The sequence below is a fragment of the Oncorhynchus masou genome, chromosome 28 (genome assembly GCF_036934945.1).
Source record: "Oncorhynchus masou masou isolate Uvic2021 chromosome 28, UVic_Omas_1.1, whole genome shotgun sequence".
Lineage (NCBI taxonomy): Eukaryota > Metazoa > Chordata > Actinopteri > Salmoniformes > Salmonidae > Oncorhynchus > Oncorhynchus masou.
In genome coordinates, this window is record NC_088239.1 from 85,766,849 (window position 1) to 85,791,446 (window position 24,598).

At 48.8% G+C, this 24,598-nt stretch overlaps 1 protein-coding gene across 4 annotated transcripts in view; it reads right to left on the bottom strand.

The window, feature by feature from the left end:
- Nucleotides 1–3,765: 3,765 nt before the first annotated feature.
- The window catches only part of LOC135518441 (FSD1-like protein), a 68,723-nt gene continuing 47,890 nt past the window's right edge, over nt 3,766–24,598 (bottom strand). Inside the window, exons 7-10 of one of the 4 annotated variants that reach the window (XM_064943614.1) lie at nt 13,129–13,338; nt 12,537–12,635; nt 11,905–12,034; nt 3,766–4,651 (exon numbers count right to left, since the gene is read on the bottom strand). In XM_064943614.1, the coding sequence (XP_064799686.1) occupies nt 4,507–4,651; nt 11,905–12,034; nt 12,537–12,635; nt 13,129–13,338 (584 nt within the window). In that variant the 3' untranslated portion in view covers nt 3,766–4,506. The remainder of the gene's footprint in view (nt 4,652–11,904; nt 12,035–12,536; nt 12,636–13,128; nt 13,339–24,598) is intronic. The other 3 variants (XM_064943616.1, XM_064943613.1, XM_064943615.1) reach the window with 3 other exon arrangements.

The window sequence follows — 24,598 nt, forward strand, 5'->3', positions numbered from 1 at the left end:
CCGCTGAACCAGGGTCTGTAGTGACTCCTCTAACACTGAGATGCAGTGTCTTAGACCTCTGAACCAGGGTCTGTAGTGACTCCTCTAGCACTGAGATGCCTTAGACCTCTGAACCAGGGTCTGTAGTGACTCCTCTAACACTGAGATGCCTTAGACCTCTGAACCAGGGTCTGTAGTGACTCCTCTAGCACTGAGATGCCTTAGACCTCTGAACCAGGGTCTGTAGTGACTCCTCTAGCACTGAGATGCCTTAGACCTCTGAACCAGGGTCTGTAGTGACTCCTCTAACACTGAGATGCAGTCTGAACCAGGGTCTGTAGACTCCTCTACTGAACCAGGGTCTGTAGTGACTCCTCTAACACTGAGATGCAGTGTCTTAGACCACTGAACCAGGGTCTGTAGTGACTCCTCTAGACTGAGATGCAGTGTCTTAGACCGCTGAACCAGGGTCTGTAGTGACTCCTCTAACACTGAGATGCAGTGTCTTAGACCTCTGAACCAGGGTCTGTAGTGACTCCTCTAACACTGAGATGCAGTGTCTTAGACCGCTGAACCAGGGTCTGTAGTGACTCCCCTAGCACTGAGATGCAGTGTCTTAGACCTCTGAACCAGGGTCTGTAGTGACTCCTCTAACACTGAGATGTCTTAGACCACTGAACCAGGGTCTGTAGTGACTCCCCTAACACTGAGATGCCTTAGACCGCTGAACCAGGGTCTGTAGTGACTCCTCTAGCACTGAGATGCAGTGTCTTAGACCACTGAACCAGGGTCTGTAGTGACTCCTCTAACACTGAGATGCCTTAGACCACTGAACCAGGGTCTGTAGTGACTCCTCTAGCACTGAGATGCAGTGTCTTAGACCGCTGAACCAGGGTCTGTAGTGACTCCTCTAGCACTGAGATGCAGTGTCTTAGACCGCTGAACCAGGGTCTGTAGTGACTCCTCTAGCACTGAGACGCAGTGTCTTAGACCTCTGAACCAGGGTCTGTAGTGACTCCTCTAACACTGAGATGCCTTAGACCTCTGAACCAGGGTCTGTAGTGACTCCTCTAACACTGAGATGCAGTGTCTTAGACCACTGAACCAGGGTCTGTAGTGACTCCTCTAACACTGAGATGCCTTAGACCTCTGAACCAGGGTCTGTAGTGACTCCTCTAACACTGAGATGCCTTAGACCTCTGAACCAGGGTCTGTAGTGACTCCTCTAGCACTGAGATGTCTTAGACCGCTGAACCAGGGTCTGTAGTGACTCCTCTAGCACTGAGATGCCTTAGACCTCTGAACCAGGGTCTGTAGTGACTCCTCTAGCACTGAGATGCAGTGTCTTAGACCGCTGAACCAGGGTCTGTAGTGACTCCTCTAACACTGAGACGCCTTAGACCTCTGAACCAGGGTCTGTAGTGACTCCTCTAGCACTGAGATGCAGTGTCTTAGACCGCTGAACCAGGGTCTGTAGTGACTCCTCTAGCACTGAGATGCCTTAGACCTCTGAACTAGGGTCTGTAGTGACTCCTCTAGCACTGAGATGCCTTAGACCTCTGAACCAGGGTCTGTAGTGACTCCTCTAGCACTGAGATGCCTTAGACCTCTGAACCAGGGTCTGTAGTGACTCCTCTAGCACTGAGATGCCTTAGACCTCTGAACCAGGGTCTGTAGTGACTCCTCTAGCACTGAGATGCCTTAGACCTCTGAACCAGGGTCTGTAGTGACTCCTCTAACACTGAGATGCCTTAGACCTCTGAACCAGGGTCTGTAGTGACTCCTCTAGCACTGAGATGCCTTAGTGTCCTCTGAACCAGGGTCTGTAGTGACTCCTCTAGCACTGAGATGCAGTGTCTTAGACCACTGAACCACTCGGGGCTTCATAAAGCCTTCAAAAAAAATAATTCTATAACCATATGTCATGCTTTATAAAGGGTTCATAACTGTGTCACATAACACTATGTCAAATATGACATAAACCTGTGCTTTATAAAGGGTTCATAACTGTGTCACATAACACTATGTCAAATATGACATAAACCTGTGCTTTATAAAGGGTTCATAACTGTGTCACATAACACTATGTCAAATATGACATAAACCTGTGCTTTATAAAGGGTTCATAACTGTGTCACATAACACTATGTCAAATATGACATAAACCTGTGCTTTATAAAGGGTTCATAACTGTGTCACATAACACTATGTCAAATATGACATAAACCTGTGCTTTATAAAGGGTTCATAACTGTGTCACATAACACTATGTCAAATATGACATAAACCTGTGCTTTATAAAGGGTTCATAACTGTGTCACATAACACTATGTCAAATATGACATAAACCTGTGCTTTATAAAGGGTTCATAACTGTGTCACATAACACTATGTCAAATATGACATAAACCTGTGCTTTATAAAGGGTTCATAACTGTGTCACATAACACTATGTCAAATATGACATAAACCTGTGCTTTATAAAGGGAGGCATAAGCACTACTTAATAAAGACCTTATTACATCCTATTAAATTGAGGCTTCACAAAGCATCTATAACCGTGTGATGCATCTTGGTAGAGCATTGCAACACCAGGATAGTGGGTTCAATTCCCGGGACCACCCATACGTAGAAATGTATTCACGCATGACTGTAAGTCGATTTAGATAAAAGCGTCTGCTAAATTTGATATATTATGTTACTGTTAAACATTTCTAGGATGTCCCAACCTCTTTCCCTCCTGGGTGAATAGACAATATTGGGCCTGACCTCAACTTCCCCCACAATGCTGTGCTGCAGGATGACGCATCTCTAAAGTGCAGTCACATTGGTAGGGCCTTTCAAAAATACTTTTTTTTTAACCCAAATTCCATTTTATTGTTTTGTTTTTCCAAGGTTTCGGATTTCCCACACGTTTTTCCTGGTTTTAAGTTTTGAGTTTTTGAGTTTTGAGGTCTGAAAAAAATCAAACATTTTTGTTGTTGTGTTTTTGTTGTTGTTGTGTGTAATAGCCCTTTAGTTCAGTGTCCATGCCCTGCACTGCAGTTTGGCTAGCGGCTGTTCTGTAGTGCAGGAGGAACACGTGATGTGATTGGACGGAGTTAAAGGCCAGCAACACTCCGTATTATTCAGAGCCCCATGAAATGACACCATATACACATTCTACAGACCCAACTGAGTTTTCCCTACAATACTTCTACTGCGGCATCCAGAATAGCCTCTGCTGTATTCCATATACAGTGATTCACCTTGGGGGCATTTATTTTACCTTTGGAACATGTTTTAAACCACACATCACTTCAATATGAACACATTTGAATCATTGTTTAATGTTTAGACCACTTTTCATATATCATGAATGGTTATTGATACTTTTCAACTATTGCGTGGGGGGGCTTTGAAAAAAAAACATTTAAAAAATCTGAAATTCTGTGACCCGGAAGTCATTTTTTAGTGTTGCCTGACTAGATGTGATGAGTTTGCAAATCAAATGCTCCACATGTGCTGCGAGTGAAAAACAAGTTAACCTTTTATTTATTGTAATTCATTTTATTTTGTAGCGTTTAAGTGTTGAGTTCTCTGAACCCGGTGTTCTTCAATGTGGCAGATGGTGTTGTCCAAAACTTCACTGGAGTTCTTTAACATACTATGACTAGTCAGTGTCTCTGCCTCGGAACTGCAGCTCCATTTCCTTCATTCTATCACGCTCTCACACACACACACACACACTATTGTACTCACACACCAGAGAGACTTGGGTCACTGTTTTCATGAATATATAATCTGGGCCTATAAGTGTTGAACATTCAAAATATTGTCAGGAAGTGAAGCTCAAGCACCATGGAGATAAGAGCATTTGTGTGTTACATATAAATTACATTTACGTTTATTTACATGTTTATTTACAACAACAGAAAAACACACTGCGATTTGACATACCAGGTATCAAGCAGAAATGGACTTAAAAAGTCTTTACCAAATTAAATCTGTGTCTCATGAAACCCTTTGGATGTATCATTTCAGAAGGTCAGTGTACTAGCTAGGGCACAGTGCAGGTGTTAATCACGACCAGAGGGACCCATCAAAGGGCCAAATTAATCCCTGGTAGATTTAAAACAGCATCATTCTGCGTTTCTGGTGAGAACAAACTCTTCCACATTGAAGGAGGTCCTCTAAATATGACATGTATGTCTGAGCAAAGGCAAACAGAAGCTCCTCATTCAGGAAAGTTGTGCTGTTTGGGTTGAGAGGCTGGACACCTTGCATTATCTCACAATTCTTCTTTGAAAAACACCTCTGCAGCTCAGCGGTGAGACTGTCAAGCAGCTGATAAAAGACAGCTCTATGGAAGCTCTCACCATCACTTTGGTCACTATGTTTCTGTCCTACATAAACAATGAGTTGTGAAATCTTAAGCTTCTCTTTCTCTCTTTACACACTGTTTGTACACTTATTTTGCAGTGCTCTGCATTCTCTTCAATGTCCTGTAGCTCTCTCAGAACTGCTTGAAGCCTGTCCCTCAGATTATTACGGCATGCCATGTATCTGCATGCCAACCTTCCATCCGTAAGTCTCCGTAGTGCCCTGGGCTGCTCCTGCGGTTTCAGGTCTTTCTGAACGGCAAGCCACTGGAGATGAAAGTACGAGCCAGATACAAAGTTTTATAAAGCTTCTGCAGGAGAGAAAAATAAAGTTAACAGCCTCTGGCACTGATTTAGACAGCATTGACAAGAACCAAATTCAAACAATGTGCATTACAGTGCACATAAAATGCTAACCTTGCACTGTTTTTTAATCCGTGCAGACACCAGAATGCTTTCCGCTCATGACGGATGCACCATCACAGCCTTGCCCCACAAGATTATTTCTGTCGTCCAGACCGTGTTTTTCACGACAATCAACGTGAGACCGGCTGCATCGAACCTTTCAGCTGACTGAAAGTGTAAAAGCTTTCATGGACGGCCCCGTTGTAATAGTACCTCACAACTAAAGACGTTTGTTTGGTTTCATCTGAAATTACACTAAAAACTTTCTTTCACTTTGTACCGTCTCAGCTAAGCCCTCAGCTAAGCCCTCAAGAAATTTGTTCTGGATTTGGTGGCTTGTGTTTCTTAGCATTGCCACATGCAATCATATTTTCCTATATGAGAAGGTCATGCTTTGCTATTTCTTCTAAGGTTGTCAAAAACTCTCTGCTCATCAGGCTCTCGATGACCTCTCTACTCATCAGACTCTCGATGACCTCTCTGCTCATCAGACTCTCGATGACCTCTCTGCTCATCAGACTCTCGATGACCTCTCTGCTCATCAGACTCTCGATGACCTCTCTGCTCATCAGACTCTCGATGACCTCTCTGCTCATCAGACTCTCGATGACCTCTCTGCTCATCAGACTCTAGATGACCTCTCTGCTCATCAGACTCTCGATGACCTCTCTGCTCATCAGACTCTCGATGACCTCTCTGCTCATCAGACTCTCGATGACCTCTCTGCTCATCAGACTCTCGATGACCTCTCTGCTCATCAGACTCTCGATGACCTCTCTGCTCATCAGGCTCTCGATGACCTCTCTGCTCATCAGGCTCTCGATGACCTCTCTGCTCATCAGACTCTCGATGACCTCTCTGCTCATCAGACTCTCGATGACCTCTCTGCTCATCAGGCTCTCGATGACCTCTCTGCTCATCAGACTCTCGATGACCTCTCTGCTCATCAGACTCTCGATGACCTCTCTGCTCATCAGACCCTCGATGACCTCTCTGCTCATCAGACTCTCGATGACCTCTCTGCTCATCAGACCCTCGATGACCTCTCTGCTCATCAGACTCTTGATGACCTCTCTGCTCATCAGACCCTCGATGACCTCTCTGCTCATCAGACCCTCGATGACCTCTCTGCTCATCAGGCCCTCGATGACCTCTCTGCTCATCAGACTCTCGATGACCTCTCTGCTCATCAGGCTCTCGATGACCTCTCTGCTCATCAGACTCCCGATGACCTCTCTGCTCATCAGACTCTCGATGACCTCTGCTCATCAGACTCTCGATGACCTCTCTGCTCATCAGACTCTCGATGACCTCTCTGCTCATCAGACTCTCGATGACCTCTCTGCTCATCAGACTCCCGATGACCTCTCTGCTCATCAGGCTCTCGATGACCTCTCTGCTCATCAGACTCTCGATGACCTCTCTGCTCATCAGACTCTCGATGACCTCTCTGCTCATCAGACTCTAGATGACCTCTCTGCTCATCAGACTCTAGATCACCTCTCTGCTCATCAGACTCTCGATGACCTCTCTGCTCATCAGGCTCTCGATGACCTCTCTGCTCATCAGACTCTCGATGACCTCTCTGCTCATCAGGCTCTCGATGACCTCTCTGCTCATCAGGCTCTCTGCTCATCAGACTCCCGATGACCTCTCTGCTCATCAGGCTCTCGATGACCTCTCTGCTCATCAGGCTCTCGATGACCTCTCTGCTCATCAGACTCTAGATGACCTCTCTGCTCATCAGGCTCTCGATGACCTCTCTGCTCATCAGACTCCCGATGACCTCTCTGCTCTATATTTATATGAGTGGCATAATAATAATAATAGCAGCACATCTGAAATGGTTTTAAATGTAAAGTGCAGTTTTCCTCCACTTTCCGGTTTAATTGACCCAAAAATCAGTCTATGGTTACATCTAAGCATCCAAGTACCCACATTTTAGTTCAATCTTAATTACTAATCCCCATTTTCATAAGTGTACCTTAAAATCAACTACCATCCTAAGTTACTAGTTAGATCATGTCTAGCCCTACTCTGCGGTAGCAAACAGGCTAACTGCAAATTGTGGTCATCTTTTGAGTAACGTTAATAGATTGATACTAACAATTGTTTGTTTTGAGTTCAAGTACGAAAATCTGAGTTAATGGATTTCAAATTGCTGAACACTGACAGCTGTAGCCTACTAGTTACGCCACATTAGCTAAACATTCGTATACTGTAATTTACGACACTGCACTGTATATGTGTGTATTACTAGCACATATATAAACATAATGTTAGGCTAAATTGGGAACCGTTCTCTCTTATCTGATTAACTGTCTGTTAACGGAGCAAAAGGTCTAACGTTAACTTACACAGTGACTCAACTTTCATAAAAGTTGTTCAGGAAACCTAAACCCGATGCTAAACCTTAAAACTTACTTACTTACTTTCGCCAATCGCGAAAAGAGCTTGTGGAGCTGTGGAAATACTCTCTCTTCTCCTTCTGTATGGTGTGGCAGTGTAGCCTAGTGGTTAGAGCGTTGGACTAGTAATCGTAAGGTTGCGAGTTCAAACCCCCGAGCTGACAAGGTACAAATCTGTCGTTCTGCCCCTGAACAGGCAGTTAACCCACTGTTCCTAGGCCGTCATTGAAAATAAGAATTTGTTCTTAACTGACTTGCCTAGTTAAATAAAGGTAAAATAAATAAAAAATGTTCTTCTTATTCTTCCGTATCTCGCAACCAACGTTAATATTCTCTCTTCCTCATCTTCGGTTTGAAGAATGCGCCGCCGAACGTCAAAATAAATGATTATTTCAACAAGAGGTGAAATGAGATGTCAATCAGCATCAAACTACCAGTAGCGAATGAAATGTTGGGCTGGCAACCGGGGTGGCCAATTAGAAGTCAGGGGTGTCCAATTCCACCCCGGACACCACTCTGGCTCCGCCCCTGCTTCATAGCAATTGCTAGCTAGCCGAAAATTAGGCTCAGCTAAATACAAATCTCCCTAGATACATCCGCGTCTCGTAGTCAATGTCATGAGATTTGTAAACGAAAGAGGAATATAGTAACACGAATAGAATGTAGTTCCCCGTTTAGAAGTTCTGGTGCAGCCCAGAAATGTCCTTATCTAGTTGGTGTGAAATAGGCATTTCCTAAAAGACCTGCTAACTTTCTTTCTTGTTACTTTTAAGGTTTGGAAACAACATGCAGTACCTCCTGCAGGCAGAGAGGGAAGGAGCTCAGGGACCAGCTACAATATTCACAGCCCAGTCAGAGAGGGAAGGAGCTCAGGGACCAGCTTCACTATTCACAGCCCAGTCAGAGAGGGAAGGAGCTCAGGGACCAGCTACACTATTCACAGCCCAGTCAGAGAGGGAAGGAGCTCAGGGACCAGCTTCCCTATTCACAGCCCAGTCAGAGAGGGAAGGAGCTCAGGGACCAGCTCCACTATTCACAGCCCAGTCAGAGAGGGAAGGAGCTCAGGGACCAGCTACACTATTCACAGCCCAGGCAGAGAGGGAAGGAGCTCAGGGACCAGCTACACTATTCACAGCCCAGTCAGAGAGGGAAGGAGCTCAGGGACCAGCTTCACTATTCACAGCCCAGGCAGAGAGGGAAGGAGCTCAGGGACCAGCTACACTATTCACAGCCCAGTCAGAGAGGGAAGGAGCTCAGGGACCAGCTACACTATTCACTGCCCAGTCAGAGCGGGAAGGAGCTCAGCGACCAGCTCCACTATTCACAGCCCAGTCAGAGAGGGAAGGAGCTCAGGGACCAGCTTCACTATTCACAGCCCAGGCAGAGAGGGAAGGAGCTCAGGGACCAGCTACACTATTCACTGCCCAGTCAGAGAGGGAAGGAGCTCAGGGACCAGCTTCACTATTCACAGCCCAGTCAGAGAGGGAAGGAGCTCAGGGACCAGCTTCACTATTCACAGCCCAATCAGAGAGGGAAGGAGCTCAGGGACCAGCTTCACTATTCACAGCCCAGTCAGAGAGGGAAGGAGCTCAGGGACCAGCTTCACTATTCACAGCCCAGTCAGAGAGGGAAGGAGCACAGGGACCAGCTACACTATTCACAGCCCAGTCAGAGAGGGAAGGAGCTCAGCGACCAGCTTCACTATTCACAGCCCAGTCAGAGAGGGAAGGAGTCCCATAGTCATCTGGGTTTGGCCGGGGTAGGCCGTCATTGTAAACATGAATTTGTTCTTAACTGACTTGCCAAGTTAAGTAAAGGTTAAATAAAAATGTAAAATAATAATATTCAACATAGTGGGTAATGCCACATTTATGAACCCTTTATAAAGCACGGAATACGGTTACAGATGCTTAGTAACACTTTTTATGTGAAGCTTACGAAGGCACTATGAAGTCTTTATAAGCAGAATCTAATTTAAAGCTTTTTTTAAACGTTTTTTTTTTCTGAGAGAGCACTGTAATCGTGGCTGTGATCGTTGTTGTAATCATGGCTGTGATCGTTGTTGTAATCGCGGCTGTGATCATTGTTGTAATCGCGGCTGTGATCGTTGTTGTAATCGTGGCTGTGATCGTTTTGTTTTTGTGGACATGATATGGAACGAATGAAAACCATGGATATTACAGCCAGAACACTAGAAATGTTACTCACCAAAACCATTCGTTGCAAGCAGGGAAAAATAGGTAACACAAAATCAATGACGTGCTACGAACTATACTATCGATTCTGACACAGAGGTTGGTTGGCTGAAGGTAGAGGTTCATTTGATTTGATTTTGCCACCATTTCTTTAGAAGGAGAGGGAGAAAATAGAGAAGGGTTTTTAGAAAGAGAAACAGAGTTAGGATGTCATTTACAGATGGATCTTCTCTCAGGACAGAATAAGATGTCATCATTTTCTTTGTTTGTGGAGGTGCAAACATGTCCAGTTTAACCAAATCAAATGTGCCTTAAGTCAAGAGTTGGTAAACAGCTACCCTCTCCATCTGTAGGGGCCCAGTGAAGTTAGTCACACAGAAACCACACGGATTCTCAATATCAAGACATCTTCAGGAGGTTGATTCTCACAGACCTCAACGAGCAAAAAATAAAATTTGCTGAAAGAAATCTGTGAACTGTTCACACAAAAACCTGGAAGGGACTTGATGAATAAAACATATTTAATGTTTGGAGCGTACGAACACGACCACAAGCAGTCTCTACCTAATGCAATAGCCCAATGCTACATCCAGGTGGCCCAATGCTACATCCAGGTGGCCCAATGCTACATCCAGGTAGCCCAATGCTACATCCAGGTGGCCCAATGCTACATCCAGGTGGCCCAATGCTACATCCAGGTAGCCCAATGCTACATCCAGGTGGCCCAATGCTACATCCAGGTAGCCCAATGCTACATCCAGGTGGCCCAATGCTACATCCAGGTGGCCCAATGCTACATCCAGGTGGCCCAATGCTACATCCAGGTAGCCCAATGCTACATCCAGGTAGCCCAATGCTACATCCAGGTAGCCCAATGCTACATCCAGGTGGCCCAATGCTACATCCAGGTAGCCCAATGCTACATCCAGGTGGCCCAATGCTACATCCAGGTGGCCCAATGCTACATCCAGGTAGACCACACATGGTCACCTTGACATGTTCTTCAGATTGGTAAGATGAGCGCTGTTGACGAACACAAAGTAACAATAATCAGCTGGTTAAAATGAAGACACTGTGTGGGAGTCATGGTGACATCACGGTGGAGCAACACTACAAGGGGTTCCATTCCATTAGCACTAAATAATGCTAATTCTACACGGTAGCTGAGTAAACGAACCCTGTGTAGATATCCAGACAGTCCAGAGACTACTACGGGAACTATGAATTCTCTGTTTAAAATGGGGCCATCCGCAGTTGAAACAATAACAAAGCGTCCTCCCCGCCCCTGTTTCGGTAAAAAGCTGAGGGACGGGGCTGGAGAAATGTAACCACTCAAATGTATAGACAGAGCTATGGATTCAAGGACTGACCATCCATGGTATCAAAATTATACTTTTAAACATATTATGAGACTATATAGTTTTTGTTTACAAGCATTGGAGTAAAACAAGCTTATATTTTGGATTCTCTTGGGGATGAACGAGGCTTATTAGTAAAAAATAAATTATGAAGCCAGCTAGATGTAGCCAACTGGATGTAGCCAGCTAGATGTAGCCAGCTGGATGTAGCCAGCTAGATATAGCCAGCTGGATGTCGCCAGCTAGATGTAGCCAACTGGATGTAGCCAGCTAGATGTAGCCAGCTGGATGTCGCCAGCTATATGTAGCCAGCTGGATGTCGCCAGCTGGATGTAGCCAGCTGGATGTCGCCAGCTGGATGTCGCCAGCTGGATGTAGCAAGATATAGCCAGCTAGATGTAGCCAGCTGGATGTCGCCAGCTAGATGTAGCCAGCTGGATGTCGCCAGCTGGATGTCGCCAGCTGGATGTCACCAGCTGGATGTCGCCAGCTGGATGTAGCCAGCTGGATGTAGCCAGCTGGATGTAGCAAGATATAGCCAGCTAGATGTAGCCAGCTGGATGTAGCCAGCTGGATGTCGCCAGCTAGATGTAGCCAGCTGGATGTAGCCAGCTGGATGTAGCCAGCTGGATGTCGCCCTTTAAGACGGAGCCTCCTCTTCTAAGAGTCTCAACACTGCAGCTTGTAAAACTTTATCACTTGAGGAAATGAGATCTCAACTTGGCAGACTGTGTCTGTAGTAACAACGCTGCAAGTGGATTGGCCTTTTGACCAATCAGATAAAGGCTGTCCTGTGGAAACACAGCCAATGAGAACTAATGAAAGAAGAATGTGGGAGAAAAAGCAGTTGAATGGTAGCCTGGTCCCAGACCTGTGTGTGTCCTGTCACGCCAAATGTGACAATGACCATAGAAGTTGGAAAGATATCACACAGATCTAGGACCAGGCTATTTCAAAGGGAGTTCCAGATAAAATCAGGATTAGGCCTCATCCCAAATAAATCCCTAGACCCTAAATCCTATTTTGATAGCTAAGAGGATTTGACAGGTGCAGTGAATATGGTAATAGATCCCTCTTTCCCTCTGATAGGCTTATCGAAGTGTCTACATATTGCTGTATACCAATCAAATCCTCTCAGATCTCCACAAGGGCCTAGGGATCCATTTGAGACACATACTAGTTCCAGTTCAGTTCTCACCTGCCCTTGTTCTCCTTGCCCTTGACCTTGCTCTCCAGCCCCTTGCCTCCCTGGGGGTCCCACTCCACAGTCCTGTCCTCTACCTTCAGGTTCAGATGGGACGACGACGAGTCAAAGCCGAAGTTAAACGCTGGGAAGGGAATCAAACACAAGATATAGCAGGCATTTTCTGTTGTCGGGCAAAACATTTTAGTCAAATAACTTTATATCAATATTGGAATGACTACATAATTAAAGACAACATCGTGCAACCGTCTTACCTCTGGTTTCCAGGGAAACTAACCGTCTTACCTCTGGTTTCCAGGGTAACTAACCGTCTTACCTCTGGTTTCCAGGGTAACTAACCGTCTTACCTCTGGTTTCCAGGGTAACTAACCGTCTTACCTCTGGTTTCCAGGGTAACTAACCGTCTTACCTCTGGTTTCCAGGGTAACTGACCGTCTTACCTCTGGTTTCCAGGGTAACTGACCGTCTTACCTCTGGTTTCCAGGGTAACTGACCATCTTACCTCTGGTTTCCAGGGTAACTAACCGTCTTCCCTCTGGTTTCCAGGGTAACTAACCGTCTTACCTCTGGTTTCCAGGGTAACTAACCGTCTTCCCTCTGGTTTCCAGGGTAACTAACTGTCTTACCTCTGGTTTCCAGGGTAACTGGATCCGAGTATTCTCCAGCTGCTGCCTTGTTGCATGCTCGTACCCGGAAGTTCATGAACTTGGAGTCAAACTTTAAACCTGGGGGACGAGTAGCATATTATCTGCATTGGTTCATAATGTTCTGTAGGTAAACAAGCTTTTACACTTTGATAAAAGTTACAGAGGTAAAGCAAGACTGGACTGTTCACGTTTTAAAACACAGGAAGATCCATGAAGACAGTACAGTCTTAGCCTGGTCCCATATCTGTTTGTGCTGTTTTGCCAAGTGGTGGCAGGTAGCCCCTCGTTAGAGCGTTGGGCCAGTAACAGAAAGGTTGCTGGAGCGATTCCCTGAGATGACAAGGTACAAATCTGTCGTTCTGACCCTGGACAAGGCAGTTAACCTACTGTTCCTAAGCCGTCATTTTAAATAAAAATGTGTTCTTAACTCCCTTAATTGACTTGTCTAGTTAAATAAAGGTTAAATTAAATTTAAAAAGTTTTTTAAAAAGTGTCATGACAATAGCCACTGGAGTTGGCACAAACAGATCTGGGCCCAGGCTACAGTAGGCCTCAACTGTCAGTTTTGTACCCGACAGTGAGTATTCTGTGGTCTTGATGTTGTCCACCACCTCCCAGCACCGTTCGTCTTTGATGCGCGGCAGCCCTTCGTGGTCGGTCTTTCTGTACTCCAGTATGTAGTGGTCTATCTTGCTGTCCTCCACTGGCATCTTCCAGGCTACAGACACCGTGTTGTCTAACACCAGACAGTCCCCTACCTCCATCTCTGGGGCCCAGGGGACTGGAATGACATAGAGAGGAAGGCATCTTTAAAAGCTGGACAAGATCTTTGCATAGGAAGATATCGGTAAATAAATTAGTAAATAAAGCTTTTTTTGGACAATGTTCTAACTTCATCAATTTGTACATATGACAATCAATAATTCATGTTTTTTTAATTCAAATTTGTTCTAATAATATTTTTAAAAGATACTAACACCCCCCGGAACTAACACCCCCCGGTACTAACACCCCCCGGTACTAACCCCCTGGTACTAACACCACTTGGTACTAACACCCCTAGGTACTAACACCACCTGGTACTAACACCCCCCGGTACTAACACCACCCGGTACTAACACCCCCCGGTACTAACACCCCTTGGTACTAACACCTCCTGGTACCAACACCCCCCGGCACTAACACCCCCGGTACTAACACCCCCCGGTACTAACACCCTGGTACTAACACCTCCTGGTACTAACACCCCCCGGTACTAACACCCCCCGGTACTAACACCCCCTGGTACTAACACCACTTGGTACTAACACCCCTAGGTACTAACACCACCTGGTACTAACACCCCCCGGTACTAACACCCCCCGGTACTAACACCCCCTGGTACTAACACCCCCTGGTACTAACACCCCCCGGTACTAACACCCCTTGGTACTAACACCCCTTGGTACTAACACCCCCGGTACTAACACCCTGGTACTAACACCCCCAGGTACTAACACCCTGGTACTAACACCCTGGTACTAACACCTTGGTACTAACACCCCTTGGTACTAACACCCCCCGGTACTAACACCCTGGTACTAACACCCCCAGGTACTAACACCCTGGTACTAACACCCCCTGGTACTAACACCCCCTGGTACTAACACCCCTTGGTACTAACACCTCCTGGTACTAACACCTCCTGGTACTAACACCCCCTGGTACTAACACCCCCTGGTACTAACACCCCCTGGTACTAACACCCCCCGGTACTAACACCCCTGGTACTAACACCCCTGGTACTAACACCCCTTGGTACTAACACCCCTTGGTACTAACACCCCTGGTACTAACACCCCCTGGTACTAACACCCCCTGGTACTAACACCCCCTGGTGCTAACACCCCCTGGTACTAACACCACTGTGGATCAGATGGTTTCCTTATTATAATAGTTAGAGAGCTTCCATTGACTAAGTTACCCTAGAGGTCAGGGTCACACCCCTGGTACGAACACCCCTGGTGTTAAAACCAGCCTTCAGGTTCTAGAGGTCAAGGTCACACCCCTGGTGTTAACAGCAGCCTTCAGGTTCTAGAGGTCAAGGTCACATCCGTGATGTTAACAGCAGCCTTCAGGTTCTAGAGGTCAAGGTCACACCCGTGATGTTAATAGCAGCCTTCTGGTTCTAGAGGTCAAGGTCACACCCCTGGTGTTAACAGCAGCCTTCAGGTTCTAGAGGTCAAGGTCACACCACTGGTATACATACTGTATCCATAGTTACAAGGATTTACATCCAGGACGCATCACATCTGGCCGTGATTGGGAGTCCCATAGGGCGGGGCACGATTGGCCCAGCGTCGTCCGGGTTTGGCCCGGGGTAGGCCGTCATTTTAAATAAGAATCTGTTCTTAACTGACTTGCCTAGTTAAATAAACGTGAAATGTCAACAACAACATCAACAAAAATGCGTTATACCCTGGGTTGTCCTAAACAGAATGAGACAATTTTTTTGATGCAGAACACTTGAATGAACTCATGATTCCATTTTATGTATTCCAAAATGACCATCAGTTTGTGCCTTGTGAAAGCCTAACACCGTAAGATCGTATTTTATTACTTAGCTAGCCATCTTGGCAATATTATGCCCACCTGACACAGACTACAATTTAAAATGGACCGTTTTTGGATTGCGATAACAACCACAGTAACTGGTGGTGGGGACACAGGGCTGTGTTAACAACCACAGTAACTGGTGGTGGTGGGGACACAGGGCTGTGTTAACAACCACAGTAACTGGTGGTGGGGTCACAGGGCTGTGTTAACAACTACAGTAACTGGTGGTGGGGACACAGGGCTGTGTTAACAACCACAGTAACTGGTGGTGGGGACACAGGGCTGTGTTAACAACCACAGTAACTGGTGGTGGGGACACAGGGCTGTGTTAACAACCACAGTAACTGGTGGTGGGGACACAGGGCTGCGTTAACAACCACAGTAACTGATGGTGGGGACACAGGGCTGTGTTAACAACCACAGTAACTGGTGGTGGGGACACAGGGCTGTGTTAACAACCACAGTAACTGGTGGTGGGGACACAGGGCTGTGTTAACAACCACAGTAACTGGTGGTGGGGACACAGGGCTGTGTTAACAACCACAGTAACTGGTGGTGGGGACACAGGGCTGTGTTAACAACCACAGTAACTGGTGGTGGGGACACAGGGCTGCGTTAACAACCACAGTAACTGGTGGTGGGGACACAGGGCTGTGTTAACAACCACAGTAACTGGTGGTGGGGACACAGGGCTGTGTTAACAACCACAGTAACTGATGGTGGGGACACAGGGCTGTGTTAACAACCACAGTAACTGGTGGTGGGGACACAGGGCTGCGTTAACAACCACAGTAACTGGTGGTGGGGACACAGGGCTGTGTTAACAACCACAGTAACTGGTGGTGGGGACACAGGGCTGTGTTAACAACCACAGTAACTGGTGGTGGGGACACAGGGCTGTGTTAACAACCACAGTAACTGGTGGTGGGGACACAGGGCTGTGTTAACAACCACAGTAACTGGTGGTGGGGTCACAGGGCTGCGTTAACAACCACAGTAACTGGTGGTGGGGACACAGGGCTGTGTTAACAACCGCAGTAACTGATGGTGGGGACACAGGGCTGTGTTAACAACCACAGTAACTGATGGTGGGGACACAGGGCTGTGTTAACAACCACAGTAACTGGTGGTGGGGACACAGGGCTGTGTTAACAACCACAGTAACTGATGGTGGTGGGGACACAGGGCTGTGTTAACAACCACAGTAACTGGTGGTGGGGACACAGGGCTGTGTTAACAACCACAGTAACTGGTGGTGGGGACACAGGGCTGTGTTAACAACCACAGTAACTGGTGGTGGGGTCACAGGGCTGCGTTAACAACCACAGTAACTGATGGTGGGGACACAGGGCTGTGTTAACAACCACAGTAACTGATGGTGGTGGGGACACAGGGCTGTGTTAACAACCACAGTAACTGGTGGTGGGGACACAGGGCTGTGTTAACAACCACAGTAACTGGTGGTGGGGACACAGGGCTGTGTTAACAACCACAGTAACTGGTGGTGGGGACACAGGGCTGTGTTAACAACCACAGTAACTGGTGGTGGGGACACAGGGCTGCGTTAACAACCACAGTAACTGGTGGTGGGGAAGCAGGGCTGTGTTAACAACCACAGTAACTGGTGGTGGGGACACAGGGCTGTGTTAACAACCACAGTAACTGATGGTGGGGAAGCAGGGCTGTGTTAACAACCACAGTAACTGGTGGTGGGGACACAGGGCTGTGTTAACAACCACAGTAACTGGTGGTGGGGACACAGGGCTGTGTTAACAACCACAGTAACTGATGGTGGGGACACAGGGCTGTGTTAACAACCACAGTAACTGGTGGTGGGGACACAGGGCTGTGTTAACAACCACAGTAACTGGTGGTGGGGACACAGGGCTGTGTTAACAACCACAGTAACTGGTGGTGGGGACACAGGGCTGTGTTAACAACCACAGTAACTGGTGGTGGGGACACAGGGCTGTGTTAACAACCACAGTAACTGTCTGATGGTGGGGACACAGGGCTGTGTTAACAACCACAGTAACTGGTGGTGGGGACACAGGGCTGTGTTAACAACCACAGTAACTGGTGGTGGGGACACAGGGCTGTGTTAACAACCACAGTAACTGGTGGTGGGGACACAGGGCTGTGTTAACAACCACAGTAACTGGTGGTGGGGACACAGGGCTGTGTCAACAACCACAGTAACTGGTGGTGGGGACACAGGGCTGTGTTAACAACTACAGTAACTGATGGTGGGGACACAGGGCTGTGTTAACAACCACAGTAACTGGTGGTGGGGACACAGGGCTGTGTTAACAACCACAGTAACTGGCGGTGGGGACACAGGGCTGTGTTAACAACTACAGTAACTAATGGTGGGGACACAGGGCTGTGTTAACAACCACAGTAACTGATGGTGGGGACACAGGGCTGTGTTAACAACCACAGTAACTGGTGGTGGGGACACAGGGCTGTGTTAACAACCACAGTAACTGGTGGTGGGGAAGCAGGGCTGTGTTAACAACCACAGTAACTGGTGGTGGGGACACAGGGCTGTGTTAACAACCACAGTAACTGGTGGTGGGGTCACAGGGCTGTGTTAACAACTACAGTAACTGGTGGTGGGGACACAGGGCTGTGTTAACAACCACAGTAACTGGTGGTGGGGGCACAGGGCTGTGTTAACAACCACAGTAACTGGTGGTGGGGACACAGGGCTGTGTTAACAACCACAGTAACTGATGGTGGGGACACAGGGCTGTGTTAACAACCACAGTAACTGGTGGTGGGGACACAGGGCTGTGTTAACAACCACAGTAACTGGTGGTGGGGACACAGGGCTGTGTTAACAACCACAGTAACTGTCTGATGGTGGGGACACAGGGCTGCGTTCCAAATTTTAAAAAACACAATTGTGCTTCAGTTCCTCAATGGAAAAGCTAGGAGCTCTAGTTGAAGTCATGAATATTCTTATTATGTTAGCGCGTGTATCCAGAGTATTTTCAGATTTCGTTATCAACAACTGCTGTGAAAAGTACAGTAAATACAAAATGAACATGACATCAACAATGGAAGTGTTGTCTTTCAATTGCTACCGTGGGTCATGCATCTGCTTTTAACAGTTCTTCTGTTAGAAATACTGCAATTTGTCCATATCGGCCAGTGTTTAACAGGCCCCAGATGGAAACTCAATGGGAACATTCAACCAGATAACGCCTTATAGCAGTTGGAGTGGGGCGTTTACTATTTTCATTGTGATTAAACAGAACTTCCTATTATCATCATTCCATCTTAAAGAGTAAGCCATTTGTGCCTTTTTTCCTTCTTTAAAAAAAAAAGGTGGACATTTTCCTCAGTCATTAGGAGAAAAGCTAACCTTCTGTGGAGGAGTTGTTACCAAGGCAATGGAGCCCCTACAACTCACTAGTGTTACGACTGTTGAAACCCCAAGAGGCTCTTTGGTCAAATAAATCCCCCAAGGAAGTCTCAGATCTTTTCAGCTGTGGGTCCCCCACTACACATCAAAAGCACTAGAGGTTAACAGAAGTACTTAACAGAAGGAGAACATTGGAAAGACCAACAGGAGGGTTGGCAGGTATCCTAGCGTTTAGAGAGGCGAGCCACCAACCGGAGGGTTGGCAGGTATCCTAGCGGTTAGAGAGGCAGTCCACCAACCGGAGGGTTGGCAGGTATCCTAGCGGTTAGAGAGGCGAACCACCAACCGGAGGGTTGGCAGGTATCCTAGCGGTTAGAGAGGCGAGCCACCAATCGGAGGGTTGGCAGGTATCCTAGCGGTTAGAGAGGTGAGCCACCAACCGGAGGGTTGGCAGGTATCCTAGCGGTTAGAGAGGTGAGCCACCAATCGGAGGGTTGGCAGGTATCCTAGCGGTTAGAGAGGTGAGCCACCAACCGGAGGGTTGGCAGGTATCCTAGCGGTTAGAGAGGCGAGCCACCAATCGGAGGGTTGGCAGGTATCCTAGCGGTTAGAGAGGCGAGCCACCAATCGGAGGGTTGCCAGTTTGAATCCCGGGGGAAAACATCTGATGGGGAAGACAATCTGGCGGGATGGAAACTGGCAACTGGAGGGTTATTAGTATCAAATCCTAGATGCCATTACCTGCCGTTGTGCCCTTGAGCACATGCCACCCATTGAGCATGTTTGGGATGCTCTGAATCGAAGTGTACGACAGCGTGTTCCAGTTCACGCCAATAACCAGCAACTTTGCACAGCCATTGAAGAGGAGTGGGACAACTTTCCACAGGCTACAATCAAAATCACTAGTTAAGATCAAGGGAAAGATGATTGTAGCAAAGTACAGAGAGATCCTTGATGAAAACCTGCTCCAGAGCGCTCAGGACCTCAGACTGGCGGGTAGGTTCAACTTCCAACAGGACAACGACCCTAAGCACACAGCCAAGACAACGCAGGAGTGGCTTCGGGACAGGTCTCTGAATGTTCTTGAGGACCCCAGCCAGATCCCAGACTTGAACCTGATCTAACATCTCCGGAGAGACCTGAAAATAGCTGTACAGCGACGCTGCCCATCTGACCTGACAGAGCTTGAGAGGATCTGCAAAGAAGAAAGAGAGAAACTCCCCAAACACAGGTGTGCGAAGCTTGTAACGTCATACCCAAGAAGACTTGAGGTATGTATTCGCTGCCAAAGGTGCTTCAACAAAGTACTGAGTAAAGGGTCTGAATACTTATGTACATGTGATTTCAGTTTTTTCAAAATGCCTAAAAACCTGTTTTTGCTTTGTCATTATGAGGTATCGTGTGTAGAATGATGAGGGGGGGGGGGGGGCTACTTAATCCATTTTAGAATATGGCTGTAATGTAACAAAATGTGGAAAAAGTCAAGGGGTCTGAATACTTTCCAAATGCCCTGTACCCCTCCATCCTTCAAGAGGCATAATAAACCAAGACAAACAGACTGCTCTCCAATCATGTGACAGAGGTCGAGGCTAGTCTGAGCTGTGATGATTATTTCTGTCTCTTTCTGCTCACACGGTCCAGTGAGCATGTCTACTAGCTCTGAGGAACAACGAGAGCAGAGCAGCCACAAGACTGCCTAGTTATACGGAACACACAATAGCCCTCTCGTACGGATTACGCAACCACACAAGATTAAAATAACATAAAGATCACTTTATTGGTCAGTTACACACAAAGTCCAAACGAAATGTGGCTTCTACTTTTAGCCCAACACTGGGCAGAACTGTTGTTGTGGGGTTCAAATGCATAATGACAGGCTGCTGGCTCGCCTCTCGAACCGCTAAGCTACCTGGAGGCTGCTGGCTCGCCTCTCTAACCGCTAAGCTACCTGGAGGCTGCTGGCTCGCCTCTCTAACCGCTAAGCTACCTAGAGGCTGCTGGCTCGCCTCTCTAACCGCTAAGCTACCTGGAGGCTGCTGGCTCGCCACTCTAACCGCTAAGCTACCTGGAGGCTGCTGGCTCGCCTCTCTAACCGCTAAGCTACCTAGAGGCTACTGGCTCGCCTCTCTAACCGCTAAGCTACCTGGAGGCTGCTGGCTCGCCTCTCTAACCGCTAAACTACCTGGAGGCTGCTGGCTCGCCTCTCTAACCGCTAAGCTACCTGGAGGCTGCTGGCTCGCCTCTCTAACCGCTAAGCTACCTGGAGGCTGCTGGCTCGCCTCTCTAACCGCTAAGCTACCTGGAGGCTGCTGGCTCGCCTCTCTAACCGCTAAGCTACCTGGAGGCTGCTGGCTCGCCACTCTCGCCGCTAAGCTACCTAGAGGCTGCTGGCTCGCCTCTCTAACCGCTAAGCTACCTGGAGGCTGCTGGCTCGCCTCTCTAACCGCTAAGCTACCTGGAGGCTGCTGGCTCGCCTCTCTAACCGCTAAGCTACCTAGAGGCTGCTGGCTCGCCTCTCTAACCGCTAAGCTACCTGGAGGCTGCTGGCTCGCCTCTCTAACTGCTAAGCTACCTGGAGGCTGCTGGCTCGCCTCTCTAACCGCTAAGCTACCTGGAGGCTGCTGGCTCGCCTCTCTAACCGCTAAGCTACCTGGAGGCTCACTATTCGTGAGGACTTCTAGAACTCACAAGCATAGTAAAACATTCACACATAAAGGGTAGCCGATCCAAGCAGTTCCCGAGCCACTCCTCTGACCGATTCAAGCAGTTCCCGAGCCTAGCCACTCCTCTGACCGATCCAAGCAGTTCCCGAGCCTAGCCACTCCTCTGACCGATTCAAGCAGTTCCCGAGCCTAGCCACTCCTCTGACCCATTCAAGCAGTTCCCGAGCCTAGCCACTCCTCTGACCCATTCAAGCAGTTCCCTAGCCTAGCCACTCCTCTGACCCATTCAAGCAGTTCCCGAGCCGAGCCACTCCTCTGACCGATCCAAGCAGTTCCCTAGCCAAGCCACTCCTCTGCACCGATTTAAGCAGTTCCCGAGCCTAGCCACTCCTCTGACCGATCCAAGCAGTTCCCTAGCCTAGCCACTCCTCTGACCGATCCAAGCAGTTCCCGAGCCAAGCCACTCCTCTGACCGATTCAAGCAGTTCCCTAGCCTAGCCACTCCTCTGACCGATTCAAGCAGTTCCCTAGCCTAGCCACTCCTCTGACCGATCCAAGCAGTTCCCTAGCCTAGCCACTCCTCTGACCGATCCAAGCAGTTCCCTAGCCTAGCCACTCCTCTGACCGATCCAAGCAGTTCCCGAGCCTAGCCACTCCTCTGACCGATTCAAGCAGTTCCCTAGCCAAGCCACTCCTCTGACCGATCCAAGCAGTTCCCTAGCCAAGCCACTCCTCTGACCGATTTAAGCAGTTCCCTAGCCTAGCCACTCCTCTGACCGATCCAAGCAGTTCCCGAGCCTAGCCACTCCTCTGACCGATCCAAGCAGTTCCCTAGCCAAGCCACTCCTCTGACCGATCCAAGCAGTTCCCTAGCCAAGCCACTCCTCTGACCGATTCAAGCAGTTCCCTAGCCTAGCCACTCCTCTGACCGATTCAAGCAGTTCCCTAGCCTAGCCACTCCTCTGACCGATTTAAGCAGTTCCCTAGCCTAGCCACTCCTCTGACCGATTCAAGCAGTTCCCGAGCCTAGCCACTCCTCTGACCGATCCAAGCAGTTCCCTAGCCTAGCCACTCCTCTGACCGATTCAAGCAGTTCCCGAGCCTAGCCACTCCTCTGACTGATCCAAGCAGTTCCCTAGCCTAGCCACTCCTCTGACCGATTCAAGCAGTTCCCGAGCCTAGCCACTCCTCTGACTGATCCAAGCAGTTCCCTAGCCTAGCCACTCCTCTGACCGATCCAAGCAGTTCCCTAGCCTAGCCACTCCTCTGACCGATTCAAGCAGTTCCCTAGCCTAGCCACTCCTCTGACCGATTCAAGCAGTTCCCTAGCCAAGCCACTCCTCTGACCGATCCAAGCAGTTCCCTAGCCAAGCCACTCCTCTGACCGATTTAAGCAGTTCCCTAGCCTAGCCACTCCTCTGACCGATTCAAGCAGTTCCCTAGCCTAGCCACTCCTCTGACCGATCCAAGCAGTTCCCTAGCCAAGCCACTCCTCTGCACCGATTTAAGCAGTTCCCGAGCCTAGCCACTCCTCTGACCGATCCAAGCAGTTCCCGAGCCTAGCCACTCCTCTGACCGATTCAAGCAGTTCCCTAGCCAAGCCACTCCTCTGACCGATCCAAGCAGTTCCCTAGCCAAGCCACTCCTCTGACCGATTTAAGCAGTTCCCTAGCCTAGCCACTCCTCTGACCGATTCAAGCAGTTCCCGAGCCTCGCTACTCCTCTGACCGATCCAAGCAGTTCCCTAGCCTAGCCACTCCTCTGACCGATCCAAGCAGTTCCCGAGCCTAGCCACTCCTCTGACCGATCCAAGCAGTTCCCTAGCCAAGCCACTCCTCTGACCGATCCAAGCAGTTCCCTAGCCTAGCCACTCCTCTGACCCATTCAAGCAGTTCCCTAGCCAAGCCACTCCTCTGACCGATTCAAGCAGTTCCCTTTCTAGCCACTCCTCTGACCGATCCAAGCAGTTCCCTAGCCTCGCTACTCCTCTGACCGATCCAAGCAGTTCCCGAGCCTAGCCACTCCTCTGACCGATCCAAGCAGTTCCCGAGCCTAGCCACTCCTCTGACCGATCCAAGCAGTTCCCTAGCCTAGCCACTCCTCTGACCGATCCAAGCAGTTCCCGAGCCAAGCCACTCCTCTGACCGATTCAAGCAGTTCCCTTTCTAGCCACTCCTCTGACCGATCCAAGCAGTTCCCTAGCCTCGCTACTCCTCTGACCGATCCAAGCAGTTCCCTAGCCTAGCCACTCCTCTGACCGATTCAAGCAGTTCCCTAGCCTAGCCACTCCTCTGACCGATTCAAGCAGTTCCCTAGCCTAGCCACTCCTCTGACCGATTCAAGCAGTTCCCTTTCTAGCCACTCCTCTGACCGATTCAAGCAGTTCCCTAGCCTAGCCACTCCTCTGACCGATTCAAGCAGTTCCCTTTCTAGCCACTCCTCTGACCGATCCAAGCAGTTCCCTAGCCTAGCCACTCCTCTGACCGATCCAAGCAGTTCCCGAGCCTAGCCACTCCTCTGACCGATTCAAGCAGTTCCCTAGCCTCGCTACTCCTCTGACCGATTCAAGCAGTTCCCTAGCCTAGCCACTCCTCTGACCGATCCAAGCAGTTCCCGAGCCTAGCCACTCCTCTGACCGATTTAAGCAGTTCCCTAGCCAAGCCACTCCTCTGACCGATCCAAGCAGTTCCCTAGCCAAGCCACTCCTCTGACCGATCCAAGCAGTTCCCTAGCCTAGCCACTCCTCTGACCGATCCAAGCAGTTCCCTAGCCTAGCCACTCCTCTGACCGATCCAAGCAGTTCCCTAGCCAAGCCACTCCTCTGACCGATCCAAGCAGTTCCCTAGCCTAGCCACTCCTCTGACCGATTCAAGCAGTTCCCTAGCCTAGCCACTCCTCTGACCGATTCAAGCAGTTCCCTAGCCTAGCCACTCCTCTGACCGATTCAAGCAGTTCCCGAGCCTAGCCACTCCTCTGACCGATCCAAGCAGTTCCCTAGCCTCGCTACTCCTCTGACCGATCCAAGCAGTTCCCTAGCCAAGCCACTCCTCTGACCGATTCAAGCAGTTCCCTAGCCTAGCTACTCCTCTGACCGATCCAAGCAGTTCCCTAGCCTAGCCACTCCTCTGACCGATCCAAGCAGTTCCCTAGCCTCGCTACTCCTCTGACCGATCCAAGCAGTTCCCTAGCCAAGCCACTCCTCTGACCGATTCAAGCAGTTCCCTAGCCTAGCTACTCCTCTGACCGATCCAAGCAGTTCCCTAGCCTAGCCACTCCTCTGACCGATTCAAGCAGTTCCCGAGCCTAGCCACTCCTCTGACCGATCCAAGCAGTTCCCTAGCCTAGCCACTCCTCTGACCGATTCAAGCAGTTCCCTAGCCTCGCTACTCCTCTGACCGATTCAAGCAGTTCCC